The sequence below is a fragment of the Zymoseptoria tritici genome, chromosome 5 (genome assembly GCF_000219625.1).
Source record: "Zymoseptoria tritici IPO323 chromosome 5, whole genome shotgun sequence".
NCBI lineage: Eukaryota > Fungi > Ascomycota > Dothideomycetes > Mycosphaerellales > Mycosphaerellaceae > Zymoseptoria > Zymoseptoria tritici.
Window position 1 is genome coordinate 2,253,498 of NC_018214.1, and position 14,852 is coordinate 2,268,349.

A 14,852-nucleotide genomic window follows, 5' to 3' on the forward strand; every position below is an offset into this window, starting at 1 on the left:
CTGTCGGTCGAAACAGAGTCCACTTATGCATGCTTCTCTCAGTACTGCTGCACAATTGCCGTCGAAGCCGCAGTCCGAATCTTCTCTCGCAATTCACAGTCTTCAGATGTACTGCCATGCTCCGAGGGTGCCTGCACAAAATCGTCAGTAAAGCCCTCAAAACATCAAGAGAAAGGCATTAACTCACCCATCGGCAGATTCTCCACCTTCAGCATCACCTCTTCGCATTGGGATCCATTCCAGCTCTTCGTGAACAGACCCGAGTAGATGTACCACCCCTCTCCCTTGCCCTCGGCCTCGCACGCGTACCACGAACTGCCATTCACACCCCAGAAACCCGCATTGCTGTACGCCGTTCCGATCGCTCCCTGGTATGATCCAGCCGGCACAAAGATACTATGTGCCTGCGTGAAGCCGATGCTGCCATCTGGACGGATGTACAGACTTTGACCTCCTGGGACTAGAGTCGCGAGTCCGGTACCTGAGCCGTACAGGACGGTGGTCGTGAGATTGGGACAGACGCCTTCTGGAAGAGAGCTGGGACAGTATGTTGCTGCGGTACCACCGATGACGAAACGCTGGCCGGCAGCTTGGACGGGTTGGTTGTGGAAAGGCTGAGCTGGGTTGAGAGCTGTGAGGCTGACTGGGCCTGTGTATTTCGGCAGAGGGTTGAGGGTGAGGTTGTTACAGCTGTACTGAAGAGGCGTGTAGCAGTCGTGGTTGCAGAGGTCAAGAGGAATGTTGGCGACGATTGGGCAGAGCGCGGAGCCGTTGTTGGTGGTGTAGCAGGAGTCTGGAGGAGTCAGCTTGTCATGGTGAGGTGAGAGTCATGAGGAGGCAGTTGGACTGACACCAAGCTGGGTTGAAGGGAATATCGCCGCACTTTGAAGTGCACTTCGACGTGGTGCAGTTGGCGGCGGCTGGTGGGATGAGAAGGGAGAAGGTCGACGGCAGAAGCGCCAGACAGAGTACGATGACGAAGAACATCGTTGGTTGGGTGTCGGTATGAATTTGCTTGCGAGATCGTCCTTCGTGGTGTGTTTTCGAATCGGCGTTGTACAAGACAGAAGAGTGGATTGAAGGGAAGTGAGGTCGGAGAAGGAAGAAGTTGAAAGTGGCTTCAGAGGTCTACAACAGCAAGAGCAGATCTGGCAGTCCGCACAAGACGTCTTTCGTACCTTCTTTCATCGTTGGGTTGCAGTTGCATCCAGGTCAGTGACACAGCAGTCGTACCGGCGTTCTCCTCTGCTCTGTGGTGTGATGAGGAATTGCGATCCTCTTACCGTAGCACGACTATCTACATCGAGTGTCGCCAAATTGTGACAGAAGAATCGCGAACGCAAGAGTGGGAAGGACGGAGGTGCTCACCAGCATGATATTTTTCAAGCCAAGCATACCAAAGTCACACTCTCGACAGTAAGTTATTGCTTAGCCCAGTCCTGCACGTTTCCAACTGATTTCTTCACTTCATGCCTCCTTCGCATTCCTACCCGACAACACCTTCCATCTCTCGTGATATGCGATCCTGACTCAAACAGTAGAATCTTTGACATAAGCACCCCAGCTCTGCTTCACCCGATCATACTGCAGGGTCCAGGTCCATGGTTTCTGCTCAATGCTGCAGCTCTCGTAGCCATGTTCCTCCGGAGACTTCGTCGCCCACAACTTGGAGTGCTGCTTAGCTTCCTCTCTCGAACCACCTGCGAGAATCTTCTCGTGAGCGATCTTGTCCCAGTGATGCAGATCATCCTCCTGCACGTTGGGATTCTTCCACGTCAAAATCTCCTTCTCATTCGTCCGAGGGTTGACGACGAAGCCGTGGGCGAAATGAGTTCCGAGAGCGTCCTTCTCCTCGAAGGAGAAGAACTCGCGGATGGCTTCGACGATAAAGCCACCAGTCGTCCGCCTTTCCCCGTTCCCGTGAATGTGAATCTTGGGACGAGGACAGACGATGATGGCTTGCTTGCGGCGTAGATTGTCGGTATATTGTCCATTGGCGGGCAAAGGTAATTCATTGGCGAGTCTTTCCTTGACGTAGACTTTGAGTGCTGCTCCTTCCTCAGGCGTCTGAGGAATCCAGTCCATTATGTCGGTGGGAGGTCCCATGTGGCCATCGATGTGAGCAACGAAGCATTGGTTGTAATTGTCGCCATCAACACCGAGTGGAATGTAAACGCACACGCAGGTGTAGCAGTCGGAAGTGCCGATCCAGTGCAGTTTTGAAGCGTTTGTTGTTGTGCTGGCTTTGGCGTCGTGAGGAAAGGTGTAGAGTCCTCCTTGGCCCTGATCCAGATGGAGATATGGGACCTTGGGCGGGTTGATAGGCTGAGTGACGTCCATCTTGACACAGGGGTCTTGTATGACTTCTGCAGATTCCATGGCTGACGGAGTTGCAGTAATAAAGACCGTGTAGACTTGCGGCAAAGGTTCCCGAACAAAGAAAGAGCACTGTAGAAGTATCTTGACGTTTGCTCATTGCGTTGCTGGACGCATCCAGTGCAAAGCGGACATCTCTCTGCAAGATGCATGCTTGCCAGAACAAGCCTCAGACGTGTAGACTGATCTGGTCTCCGGTAGATGTGTCTCAATGGCAGATCAGGTTGCGGACTGTATGTCAGTCAGCACACTCTCCTTGTTATGTATAGCTTGCATGGAGAGAGAGCTTACTGCTTTTATGCCTTGCAGACCGGGACACCATCTATGCTTCTATGCCTTGTCACGATGAGAAGTCTACTGTCATAGCGTGTGGTCAATACATGCTGCATGGAAAGGATAAAAATGCTCACAATGTCTTTTCCCAGAGTCCAAATATTTTACAACCAAGCACTGCACACTGCAAATTCAGTTTCCCCTCCCGATGACCTTTCCCCTCTCAAGCATCTCGCGCCCGTCACGTGTATCAACAAACAGTAATTCAGACGTAAGGACCCCAGCTCTTCGTGTCCCGATCGAACTGCAACGACCACGACTCCGACTTCGCATGCGCGCCGACCTTAAACCCGTAGCTCTCAGGATACCGTCTCTGCCGCCGAGTGACGAGCTGCTCGAGCTCCGCCAGCTCACCAGCTTCCAGCGAGTCATGCGGGCTGTCCCTCTTCATATCGAGCCGATCCCATCGACTCAATGCTGCCTCACTCAGGTTGCCGTCCACCCACTTGAGCAGCCGCTTCTCACCCGTTTGCGGGTTCACGGTGAACCCATGAGCAAAGTCTGTGACATGGCTACCTTCTGGGAGGCGGAAGAATTCGCGAACTGCCTGAATGATGAATCGGCCTGTAGCGTTCATCTCGAAGTCGCCGCGGAGCCAACGCATACGACGAGGACAGACGATGATGGCATTGTCGCGCAGTTCTCGTTTGTAGTCGGCGTACTGGCCGTTGGAAAGGTCGGGTAGCGCGGCGGCGAGTCTTTTGTGGACGTGGGCTTTGAGGCTTGTTTGTTCGAATTCATTGTCGGTGATCCAGTCTCTGATGGGATCGTATTTAGGTCCAGTGTGGGCATCGATATGGGCGACAAAACACTGAGGCTGTCCGGTTGAAGTCTGGCCGAGGGGTATGAAGACGCACACGCAGGTGTAGCAATTGTAGGTGCCGATCCAGTGCAAGTCTGGACCATCATGCGTGCTGTACGGGAAGTTGAAGGTTCCGCCAACGCCCTGGTCCAGGTGGAGGAATGGGATGTGGGCCGGATTGGGAGCTGCAGAATTGGTCGCCATCTTTGCTTTGATGATGAGTTTCAGAAGAGAGAGGAACGAGAGCTGCCGCCATATTAGTCCCATAGAAATTGCGGCAAACACAGAGTGATAAAGCCGCGGGAGAACGCTCATTCAAGCGGTTTCTTCTTGTTTGCAGTCTCTTGTTGTTTGCTTATTGCGTTGCTGGAGACATCTTGTGAAAAGAGAATTTCCCGCTGCATAATGAATATTCGCTTGCTAAAGGGTACCTGAGACAGTCAGTGAGAATCGCGACCCTTCCGGATGCTTCACGAGTGAGATGCCAATCTATCAAGTGCATGTCAGCTTAGTCGCATGTCTAGTTTCATCGAGTATAGCCTTTGGGCAAAGACCTCACAGGACTCTTCCCGAGTAGGCTCGGATTTGAGAGTCGGGAGAGCACATCAGTCGCATTTCGGGTGACAACGTGATAGCTTTTGCCAAGCGCGGAAGTGGTGTCAGAGGAAAGCCAGCTCGCATATCCGGAATATTTACAACACTTCAATGCTCAGCGAGTACCTCAGCCCCATACCTCAGCATCTCTTCGAGACTCTTCCGGTACGTGTGCAATCCCTCCATCTCACTCCTAGCTCTTCTATCGTATCAAATCTCCTTCTAGTGCTTGGCTCCCGCCTTCTTGTTGTCGGCCTCCGCTTCCTTGAGGAATTGTCTGCGCGACCAGTGGTCAGTATTTCGTCCTACATCTCGCTTACACCTCTTTCGTGATGGCTCCTCGACCCGACGTACTGTATGAAGTTCTCCTCGTCCTTGCTGGATGCTTGAATTTGTGGGGCGTTCTGGATTGGGGACTTCTTGCTGCCACCAGTCATGGCCCAAGTGCCGGCAAAGAGGGTGGTGAGAGTTCCGATCGCGAGCTGAAGCATGTCAGTCAGCTGAATGGCTCTTCGTGGTCCAGTGTGCCGATGTTGGGCGCTCGGTAAGATGCGCTCAATGGCATAGACTCGTAGGAGTGGGGAGGCGCACAATGTGAGAGCCGACCTTCTGGCCGAAGAGCTCGTAGTAGACAACCATGTTGATAGCGTTGGGGTCTTTGTGGTGGGTTTTGAAGGTTGTGGTGTGGTGTTGACGGAGGTGAGGTCGCTGTCTTCGTGTCCGCCGGAGAGCTTTCGTTTCTTACCGATCTCCGCAAAGCACAGCCACGGAACCTCAGCCACAGTTTTCGGCGAACCCGACGTCACCCGTCTTTCATGTGCTGCCTTTCAACTTTCACAACCTTGAACATCTTCAACATCTCACGACATATTCCACACAACAACTGAATATCCTCGAAGCGAACGACGCAACCCTTGGACCTCACATTCATTCCACAGCACGTCCTTCCCAAATGCCAACACCTCCCAACCCCGACCCCTCCAAGGTCGACGACCCCATCCCCCACACCCGCACCGAACCACGCCCCGACTTCACCCAACCGCTCCCTCGCCAAAAACTCTCCCCGGACCTCCAAAAACACCTCGACGACAATGAAACCTTCTGGGAGACCGTCGCGGACGGCAACGCCGGCGAATCCACCGAGTCCAACGTCCGCTACGCCGCCTACGCCTCCCGGCTCCGCACGATCATGCTCTCCGCGCACCGCTACGTAGCTTACACCTCAGATATCGGCGAGTCCTTCCGTCCCGTCGCGCATCCGAACTGGGTGCGCGCGGCGTACGGTGTGTCGTGGGCATATCTCATCGGAGACGTGAGTCATGAGGGATATAAAGCGTGGAAACACAATCAGCGGATCGTGAAGCCGGAGACGGACGAGGATAAAGCGATTTCAGTGGCGCATGCGGGGAAAGTACCCGCGATTGAGGACTATAGGACGGTCGCGGTGCAGCGGGCGATTTTCCAGGGATTGGCGTCGATGGGCCTGCCGGCGTTTACGATTCATAGTATTGTGAGGTACTCCGGCAGGGCGATGAAGGATGTTAAGAATGTCAAGTTGAGGACGTGGGGACCGATAGGGTTGGGTCTGGCTGCGGTTCCGGCGTTGCCGTATATGTTTGATGAGCCGGTGGAGCATGCGACGGAGTGGGTGTTCCACAAGGCGTTTGAGGCTGTGGGTGGGCCGGCGGCAGTTGGGAAGGGTGGGCCTGCAGCGGCGTTGAAACAGAAGATTGAGGAGAAGAAGGAGCTTTAGGAGAGCCCTCTTTGACTCGTCTTGGTGGAGTAGACGTTGTTGTTCGGATGGAGAGGCACGTTTCAGTCGTGCTGTGTTGAGACAGGATCAAAGCGAGGCGTTGATACTCAGCTCAGAGTTGACAGATGGTGTACATAACGACCAATCTACACTAATGTTTGTACAGACGAGCGGCCTTTACAGGAGCCGAATCGAGGTCAGGATCCAATCACTGATTCTATGGATGCAGTACTGGAATCGGAAATAGCAATTCTATGGCTGACATTCGAGCTCTTCTTGTCCTACTGAATCTGCCCAAGAGTGCACCCACTCGACGCCATCGCTAACAAGGCTACACATTACATTGTTCTCCAATCCCAACTCGACCAGCTCATCGCCGAGCATAGTGGATGCTCGCTGCCAGAATATCGGCCTGTTGTTTCCGATAATTGTCCAGATGATCGCTCCTCACCAACGTCGCCAAACAATCCGTCACCATGTGCAGATTCTCCTCACTACCGAATGGTATCCTGTCGCCATTCCGCTCGCTAGCCTTCAGCCATGAGTCGATCAGGTACACCATTTTGCCGGCAATCAGCCCGCGCTTCTGGCCTTCAAATGGATATTCGTTGCCAAAGTAGATCATCTCCAGGATGGGCAGGATTGTCTCGTGAGGAATCTCCAGGTCGAGGAAGACGTCGACTGCCCAGGAGTCGCCAGGTCTGTTGATCGATCCGCAGGAATCGGCATACTTTTCGAGTAGAGGGAGAAGCATCGGGATCGGAAAGGTTGATGGTGCGGTTTGTAGGCGCCTACCCATCTCTCGTACCTTTTCTCCAACTGCTTCCCAAGGCGCGCGTTGACGACCGTGGAGTGCAGGCGCCTCTGCATCGGTGGCGGTGATGAGCTGTTCCCAGGATGCCTTGATGTCGGCAGCATTGCGGTGGTCGGCGACCATGTACAGCAAGATGCACAAGTCGTGGTAGCCACCTCCATCAGCATATTTGTTGAACAAGATCTCGACGCTGAGAATCTGGCTGTCGAGCTCCTGGACCAATGCTGGACGGGTCTCGTTGGTGAAGCGTGTATCGGCGCGGATGCGGCTGAGGATCTCATCCTGAATTTGGGCAATATCCAGGAGATCGGATACTTCGCGGAGGAGCTTCTGCTTGGACTGCCGGGCATCTGTGAGTGCTGTCTGGCGGGTGCTTGCGTTTGTGCGTGCACGAGACAGGTAGCCGATGCGCTCCTCCAGGCTGATGTCGAAGTGCGATCTGGCGATGTCGAGCTGCACAGAGGCGGATTGGAGGTAGTCGTTCTGGTGGGCAAAGTAGCGCCATAGCAGGTCGGCGTGGCCTCTGCTGTCCTGACTGCGCTTGCGCAGGTATTCGACCACGAAAGGATTATTAATCTCGAGCAGGCGGTCTGGCTGTGCAAGCTCGCCGACGTACCAATCGTAGAGGCAGGTGAGGAAGACGGTGTCGTCGGAGCAGTTGACGATGTCGTAAGCTTCACTTCGTCGCTTACCGGCGAGAGTGTGCCTGCCATCGACGGTCTCAGGACTGTTCGCAGTGGATGCGTCCAAATGCACGATCGTCATGAAGACGAGCTTGTAGCACTGTTCGCGGGCGTCGAAGTCTGCCTTTCTCTCGTCTCCTTCCGGCTTGCCATCTCGCAACCATGCATGCGCTCTTCGCGACTTGTCCTTCTCAGCAGCCACGTCCAAACACAACGAGATTGCACCAGCGTAGAATGACATCTCGACGTAACGCTCAACGGCCCACTTGAGGTGCTCGTAGCTGAGACTGCCTGCCACCTTCTTGAACAGTCTGTGACTCTCGTTCAAAAGCTGGCGTCCAGCATCAGTTGAGCCTGCTTCTGAACCTCGCTTGACTTGCTCTTGAGCTTTGAAGATAACCACATCGTCTGCGCTGCAGAAGCTGCCACATCGTCGGCGAAGAGCTTCGGCGACGCTGTCGACGTTGCTACCATTTGCAATGTTGCGATTGACAATGGCCTTGACCAGATCCTTGGCAAGCTCGCGGCCTATGGGCGAAACGAAGAGACGCTCGAATGTAAGCTGTCTCGCGTCCTGCTTGCTTTGATCGGGCAGCAGAGCAAGGATCTCCTCGATGCGCTCGTCGAAAAGCACAAGGACAAAGCTGATGCCCTCGCTAATGCTGCTGATGAGCTGTAATAGGCTGTTCATAGCACGGTGCTCGCCCTGAAGTGCAATCTCTTCCTGCCGGGAGTTGACGCGGCTCAGCGCGTCGGGACCAGCCAAGCCTTCGATGAAGCTGCGATTTCGTTCCAGAAATTCGTTCAAGGATGTGAGATCTCGCTGGATCGAACGAAGCTTCGTCAGGGCAATTGTAGGCTCGAGCTTAGCGCCGGCTCCAGGTACGAGCACTTCCTTGATGATTGTCGCTCTCCAGATCGAGCGGACCAGACGAGAGATGTACAGCGCCATGCCTTCGTGCCGCGGACTCGGACGCACGCTATCGATAGGAGCTTGCCCTTGGTCAACGACATCGTTGGCGCTGTAGTCGGCCTTGCCTCCATGCTCGATGAATGCTCTCCTCGCTTTCTCAATGACATCAGGGTCTGTGACGTTGGCAATTCTACTGTCCGCGACGTCCATACCCTGACCACATGCCACTGCGAGAGCTGTTGCGGCGGTCTCTCCTCGCCCGTAGGTCCGCACGAATCGCTTGATGTCGCCTTCATTCCCTTCATCGTCGGACGATCCATACTTCAGCATCGCCGCGAATATGTCTACCAGTCTTCTTCGACGGAATGTTTGTATGCCAGCGGATGTCACGATAGCGAATTCAGATGATTTGACATCGTACTGAACGGCCAGCTCGTTGCCGAATCCGGCCGGCGCGTTGGTGGCTCCAAACGTGTCGGTCATGCTCATGACCTGTTGCACGTTGGCTGGCAGATCGATCCACTGGCCGTACTCTCCATATCTGTCCTTGAGTTGGTGAGGATCTTGCGGATTCTTCAATCGGGCGGAGTCAGGCGCAGCACAGAAGACTCTGTCTTTTGACGGGTCATTCGGATGAGGCTGAAATGCCATCCAATAGCCAGGTGCAAAGCGGTAGGACATTGTTGTGGGCGTCAGGTACCTCGATTGGCTGTCGCCTTGCCCGCTCGAGGGATTCTGATTGTATGTTGTAAGTGCGGTCTGCCCTTGCTGTGGTTGCGGCGGAGGTGCGTTCGGGTTTGACGGCGGAAAGCGAATGTGCAAGACTTGCATGCTCGAAGGTGGGTTCTGCGCGTCTGCTTGATTTCCATAGCCACGTGTTAGGGAAAGATACAGCCTGCAGCCTGTACTTGTCGTAGCCACCAATCCAATCTTGGACGCCTCAACAGCGGTGACTACACTGATCGAAGCGAGCGACACCTCTCGACCGACAAGTAGCTCCATACGACTGTTGAAGTGACCAGTGTTCTGGAGGAGTGACTGCATGGGTCGAAGAAGGCCACCTTCTATGCGATCCTTGATGAGCCACACCTTGATCTCGCTCGTTGTGCTCAATGTGTACATCAAATTCCGGGTGTCATCGATGACAAGCTGCCTCCAAGAATTCTTTGGTCCTGATGAGGCGAACATATCCCCGAAACTGGTGATTTTTTCCGCGACAAAATTTGAAGACGTTCTGGTATGACAGAGGCGGTTGCATCTTCCTGAAAACCAGCCCTCGTCTTGCTGGTAATGGAATTCGTAGATGTCGTCGGTGATTGACCCGCAAAAGAAAATTCGTCCAGTATTGCGTGAGTATTCGATGAGGCTGACGTTTATTCCTCGAATAGGAATGGACATCTTCGTGTTGTACAAAGCGATGGTCGGCGCGCCTGTTGATGTCGACTGAGTTGCCACGCCCAACAAAGTCATGGTATCGGACGTGCAGATGACAATCATGTGTTTGATGTCTTCAATGAACACGCCTGGCTTGGGCGCAACCAGCTTGACAGCAGTAATGGGCTGTGTGCTCTCCTCAAAGCCAATGATCTCCGGGTTGGTTATAGAATAGTCCCAAAGGTACAAGCAATTGTCGAGCGCAACCCACGCGTGTGCCAGTGCTGGAAATATGCCCATTTGCATTCCCATTCCCGCGTGGTTCGCCTGCTCCAGAAGTCTCGGCGGGAGGTCGTGCATCTTCAACTTCTGGAATGGCAGCCACGCCGGCCCTGTTGGCAGCTCATATCCTCCACTTGTGCCTTGTAGCACATATGATTCCAGCTCTGGAAAGCGCTCTTCACTTGCGAGTGTCTCGTTGATCGTACGCGCTGCCCGCTCTACCGGCGCAGTCGTATGTGCGGCGGCGGCAGCGGTGTTCTGAGCCTCGACGACAGACTGCTGCATATTTTGGCGTAATGTGGCCGCATGGTTGTAAAAGATTGTGGATCCTTGCGGCGGTGGTTGTTGTGGTGTGTTCATGAATGCGCCTGGCAAAGGGCGCTGAGGCGTTTGTGGGCCTGCAACTGTTGCCATCTTGTCGTCGCCAGCGAGTGTCCAGGGAGACTGCCTCTATAGGGAGAGAGAATTGTCGATGCCGAGCCAACAGCGCATTCCTCGTGGATGGTGTTCGGTCTCCAGATCGTGGTGCTGCTCCAACGAATTGCGCGTGAAGGTCGCGGTAGGTGAAGTAGTTCGTAGACGTGAGATCGTTGCGCGTGTGGATATAGGTGTCTCACGCAGTCTGGAGGTCGATGTGCTGTCTGGATCTCGGCCAATGCTGCGACAACAATAACTCCCAGCTCTTTCTATGCAATTGACAATGTTGGTGTTGCGTTCAGAAGCTCCAAAGTTTAATGCTCGCAAGGCGCGGACGCGAGACTACGGACGACCAAAGGTGCCAGGAAGCTTGAATTCAAGCTCCGGCGGCACAAAGCAAGCAGACGTTCCATTGACATCTCATCCAACAACACATCATAGAAGATGTCTCTCAACGCAACACGGTCACTGCTACGCTCGCGACTGGCGGTCCGTACAAGCTATGTCTGCCCACGATGTCGAACATACGCAACTCCAATACCGCCCGCTCCACCTCTCCTCCTCAAGCTCAAGGGAGACCTCAAGACCGCAATGAAAGCAAAGGACACGAACCGTCTCAATGTCCTAAGAACCATTCTCGCTGAAGTGACAAACTCAGCAAAGAGTCCCAACCCCATCAAGTCAGACATGCAACTGCTGTCATTACTACGGAAGCGTGCCGCGGCGGCGAAGAATGCTGGGGATGAGTTCAAGGCTGCAGGGCGGGAAGATCTGGTAGAAAAGGAGGAGCAACAGGCGGCTGTGATGGAAGAGTACGCAGGCAGCGTGGAAACCTTGTCTGAAGACGATACCAAAGCAGCGATTCGCGGCGTTGTCGACGGTGCCGAAGGGGATAAGCCGAACATGGGAGTGGTTCTGAAGACGTTGCTGGGACCGGGAGGAAGCTTAGAAGGCAAGCCAGTGGATCGTGCGGTGGTCGCCAGACTCGTGAAGCAGGTGATCAATGGAGAGTCATGATAGCATTGGCGAGTCTGTCCCAATCGTGGGGGATAAAGGACCACTGTATGAATGACCACGATAGATTAGAAGGTCGATAGATGAACTGAGAGAAGAGGCCAACAGCAACGGCTCGAAAGATAAAACAACTCTTGTGCGTACAAAGTAACTATCACAATATCGAATATATACACGACTGTTCAGTATAGCTGCTAGTTGTAACGAACAGAATACCTGTACAGCTATTCCAGCATGTCTTGCTAAGTTTCTTGTATGCCCACTCAGTACGTCTGCTAGCTGGCCTGCACGGCCTCCGAAGTGTCTAGGGGGAGAACAATATTGGAGGAACTTTCTACGCGTACAATCTGCTACGACTACCTACTACCATGGTTCTCTCAATCCAGCATGGCCCCCAGGATTGCGCGAGATGTGAACCATGGCTGACTTGTACACGACTTTGGTTCGGCGGATGGTGAAGCTCACGAAGCTTTGCGGCCTTCCATGGCACAAAATGCGTCCCACGGCTTCACGTGTGGATCGCCCATACCTCCTCGAGATTCGTGCCCAAAAAATGGCAGACACAAGAGGATAAGTCGTTTTTCAGATTCTGTGCGGTTTTTCTTTTTCTGGACCGACTAACAACACACACACCTTTTTCGAACACCCGACACAGCGCTGCTTCCCACCTTCATATTCAACGCAACAAGCTACACAACTCGGAGAAGACTCGAAACGAGTATGAGTTCATCTGCCTATCGCGAGATAGGCAAAGGACAGTGCGGCAGCGTCTGGGCCGCGGATGTGCCCGGTGAAGCCTGCGCACTGAAACGTCAACATGCCGGAGGTGATGGCGAACACAGCCGATCAGTGATCAAAGACTCCGTAATGCCCCAACGCACTGAGCGTAGTTTCAACGAGTGTCGGACCAGCCTCGAGCTTACGAATCTCAACATTCCGAGATATCATCAGCTTGTGCTCAAGGAAGACGCTCAATGGTGGGCTACTCGCAGAGGCAGATTCCCCAGTGATTTGGAAGCGTGTAATACGCTCATCAGTGAGCGAATACCACCTTTCGAGGGCCCTGTACGGATGAAGATCATCGAGTTATTCTGCCCGGACAAGATCAAGGATGTGGTCATCAACAGCCGCAAAGATGAAGATTGTATGGTGCGGCCTTACCTGGGACGACGAGCTCGCGACTCACGCCCGAGTCCCTTCTTTACGCTCAGGAACAAGGCCCTGACGATTGATCAAATGGAGAATCTCAAGCTCCCAGCTGTCGATTATGCGTGTGCCATGGCGGACGCGCTCGCATTCATGTTCTGGGAGGCCAAGGTCGACGCGAACGACGTAGAGTTTGTACTCGCTCCCAAAGGCGCACACGTCAGCTCGGGTACCTGGAACTCCGAAGCACTGGGCGAGCACACATTGTGGCTACTTGACTTCGATTGCGTAAAAGACATCAGCATGGATTCAAGCGGCATCGCACAGGCTGCTTCCGCCTTCTTCCGCAACGATCCTTACTTCCCACGACCATGTGGAGAGACTGAGCTGGACCTTTCCCTGTGGACAGCATTTACGCAGCGCTTCTTGAGAAGCAGCGAGCGTATACTAGGGGATGATGTTCTGCCACTATTGATGATCGGTGCGCTCGAGGAAATTGGTCGAGATCGAAAGCGCAAAGCACGCACACTTGCATGAAATCCGCAATGATTGAAGACGCAATTCAACAAGGGCATACCGTACAACGGCCACAAAGGGAATGGCAACGGCCATTGGTAAGTGCTTTTCGCCAGTCCATCCTGCCCCCTGACACGAGTGCTAACATCGACAGCACCTATGTTCTTCAAAGTGCTTCTTCGTCGTGCCCCCGGCCTCTGGGAGCCCCGTCGAGGGCTAGATTAAAGAGCATGTTCCGGCGTCTGCAGGAGGATCGTACACAATCGTGGTGTACGTGCGCGGCAATGCACTTTTGCAGTCCACTGTCAAGTGTGGAGGAGTAGGGACTGCGGTCTACTTCTATCTGTGCGCTCCTAGGAAAGCATCTTGAAGTGTCAACGATGAAGTAAAGTCAAGTAGCAAGCGCTGCAAAGGACCCGGAGCAAGTTAACTGGAACTTGGAGTGCCATACCTGCCCTTCATGCTTCAATCATGTGAGGTCGCAAATGTGATGGACGAAGAGTGCGAACTGCTTGGCAATTACTTCCAGATTCATGCTCTCGCGGAAGCAGATCTCAATGCTTATCGAGCCGGACCAGCATCCAAGCATTTTGACCAAGGCACGATTTGTACAACAGGCACAACAGCGAAAGCAGATTAGCAGTGTTTACAAAAGATTCCTCTCCAGACTTCCGAGCCCGCTCTCCGCCCCAACAATCACAGCTCTCTATCCCTGCAATCCGGGCCCTCCGCTCCATGTCCCTGTCCGGATACATGACTCTGCGAGTGACATATAAGCGCTAGCCCCCGGTTATCAACACTCGTCCTTTTAACGTCATCTTCAACCTCCAAGTCCTCTCACCTCTCGTCTCTCTCAACACATCGAAACAAGAACAAACCGCGGTCGACGCCCCCAACCAGCTCACATTCATTCTACCACGAAAAACCCGCAACCATGCCTCCCACCCCCCTCCTCCACCGCAAACTCGACACTCTCTACCTCGCTTTCATCACCATCCACCTCATCAACATCCTCTGCGTCGACATGGTACCCCTCTACCCTCCCGCCTGGACGCCAAAAGCGTTGCTCGACCTGCGGGCCTATTACATCAAAACCGTACGTTTGCTCGAAAAGCTCACTCCGCTTCCTCCTCCTCAGTACCGCGTGGGTTTGTGTGAACTCCATAATCGCTAACGATGTCCGCGGGGCCAACAGTACGACGACCGCTACTTCACCGCCCCAACAGCCTGGTTCATGTTCTACACCTACATCGAGGTCATCTATCACCTCCCCTTCACGATCTGGGCGATTCCCGCCATCCTTCGCGGTACGGGCGTGTCCGACCTGGCTTTCCACACCCAGCACCACAACTGACATTGTTTCATTCCACAGATGACCCCCTCGTCCCTCTCCATCTCTTCATCTTCGCCCTCGAAGTCAGCCTCACAACCGCAACCTGCATAGCCGACACCTTGAGCTGGGAAGATTTTCCCTACGACAAGAAATTCGACTTGATGACGTTGTATGGGCCGTATTTGGTGTTGTGTAAGTCTTTCTGGTCGCCCTTCATTGCAAAACCATCTCCCTCTCCAGTTCCGAATTCGGCGGTGGTGGGCAACGTGGTTCTTGAAAGTGAAGTGTATGGTATGTGTGCTGACGTGACATGTATTCCAACAGCGATGATCATGGGCGTAGACATGTTCTTCCGCTTGAGCAAGATTCTCACCCCGTCGAACGGCAAAGCGAAGAGGTCTTGAATGATCACCGCACGCAGAACTCCAATGGACTTCAACATTTCGAGCGGAACATCACAAACGACGACTCGAGACAGAAGCGAATGAGTTCAATCAACTGG

At 53.7% G+C, this 14,852-nt stretch overlaps 9 protein-coding genes across 9 annotated transcripts; 4 read left to right on the top strand and 5 right to left on the bottom strand.

Annotated features, from left to right (window-relative positions):
• Positions 1-102: 102 nt before the first annotated feature.
• MYCGRDRAFT_93465 (uncharacterized protein) lies at positions 103-987 on the bottom strand (the record flags this gene model as incomplete). The annotated part of the gene is made up of 3 exons (XM_003852437.1): positions 103-131; positions 188-793; positions 852-987. The coding sequence occupies 3 exons, from the start codon at positions 985-987 to the stop codon at positions 103-105; spliced, it is 771 nt and encodes a 256-aa protein (XP_003852485.1).
• Positions 988-1,530: 543 nt separating this feature from the next.
• MYCGRDRAFT_93466 (uncharacterized protein) lies at positions 1,531-2,340 on the bottom strand (the record flags this gene model as incomplete). Its single annotated transcript, XM_003852436.1, has 1 exon — positions 1,531-2,340. One exon carries the CDS (start codon positions 2,338-2,340, stop codon positions 1,531-1,533), a length of 810 nt encoding a protein of 269 aa, XP_003852484.1.
• Positions 2,341-2,914: 574 nt separating this feature from the next.
• MYCGRDRAFT_93467 (uncharacterized protein) lies at positions 2,915-3,715 on the bottom strand (the record flags this gene model as incomplete). Its single annotated transcript, XM_003852435.1, has 1 exon — positions 2,915-3,715. The coding sequence occupies one exon, from the start codon at positions 3,713-3,715 to the stop codon at positions 2,915-2,917; it is 801 nt and encodes a 266-aa protein (XP_003852483.1).
• A 456-nt stretch (positions 3,716-4,171) lies between these two features.
• MYCGRDRAFT_80959 (uncharacterized protein) lies at positions 4,172-4,795 on the bottom strand (the record flags this gene model as incomplete). The annotated part of the gene is made up of 3 exons (XM_003852434.1): positions 4,172-4,382; positions 4,460-4,587; positions 4,697-4,795. 3 exons carry the CDS (start codon positions 4,742-4,744, stop codon positions 4,328-4,330), a joined length of 231 nt encoding a protein of 76 aa, XP_003852482.1.
• A 361-nt stretch (positions 4,796-5,156) lies between these two features.
• On the top strand, positions 5,157-5,801 carry MYCGRDRAFT_17412 (uncharacterized protein; the record flags this gene model as incomplete). The annotated part of the gene is made up of 1 exon (XM_003852282.1): positions 5,157-5,801. A coding segment is annotated over one exon (645 nt), but the record flags the coding sequence as incomplete, so codon positions are not given.
• A 338-nt stretch (positions 5,802-6,139) lies between these two features.
• MYCGRDRAFT_100330 (uncharacterized protein) lies at positions 6,140-10,209 on the bottom strand (the record flags this gene model as incomplete). The annotated part of the gene is made up of 2 exons (XM_003852433.1): positions 6,140-6,189; positions 6,354-10,209. The coding sequence occupies 2 exons, from the start codon at positions 10,207-10,209 to the stop codon at positions 6,140-6,142; spliced, it is 3,906 nt and encodes a 1,301-aa protein (XP_003852481.1).
• A 576-nt stretch (positions 10,210-10,785) lies between these two features.
• MYCGRDRAFT_93469 (uncharacterized protein) lies at positions 10,786-11,358 on the top strand (the record flags this gene model as incomplete). Its single annotated transcript, XM_003852283.1, has 1 exon — positions 10,786-11,358. The coding sequence occupies one exon, from the start codon at positions 10,786-10,788 to the stop codon at positions 11,356-11,358; it is 573 nt and encodes a 190-aa protein (XP_003852331.1).
• A 717-nt stretch (positions 11,359-12,075) lies between these two features.
• Positions 12,076-13,038, top strand: MYCGRDRAFT_42301 (uncharacterized protein; the record flags this gene model as incomplete). The annotated part of the gene is made up of 1 exon (XM_003852284.1): positions 12,076-13,038. The coding sequence occupies one exon, from the start codon at positions 12,076-12,078 to the stop codon at positions 13,036-13,038; it is 963 nt and encodes a 320-aa protein (XP_003852332.1).
• A 913-nt stretch (positions 13,039-13,951) lies between these two features.
• Positions 13,952-14,754, top strand: MYCGRDRAFT_41547 (uncharacterized protein; the record flags this gene model as incomplete). The annotated part of the gene is made up of 4 exons (XM_003852285.1): positions 13,952-14,113; positions 14,213-14,324; positions 14,390-14,542; positions 14,675-14,754. The coding sequence occupies 4 exons, from the start codon at positions 13,952-13,954 to the stop codon at positions 14,752-14,754; spliced, it is 507 nt and encodes a 168-aa protein (XP_003852333.1).
• Between the last annotated feature and the right edge of the window lie 98 nt (positions 14,755-14,852).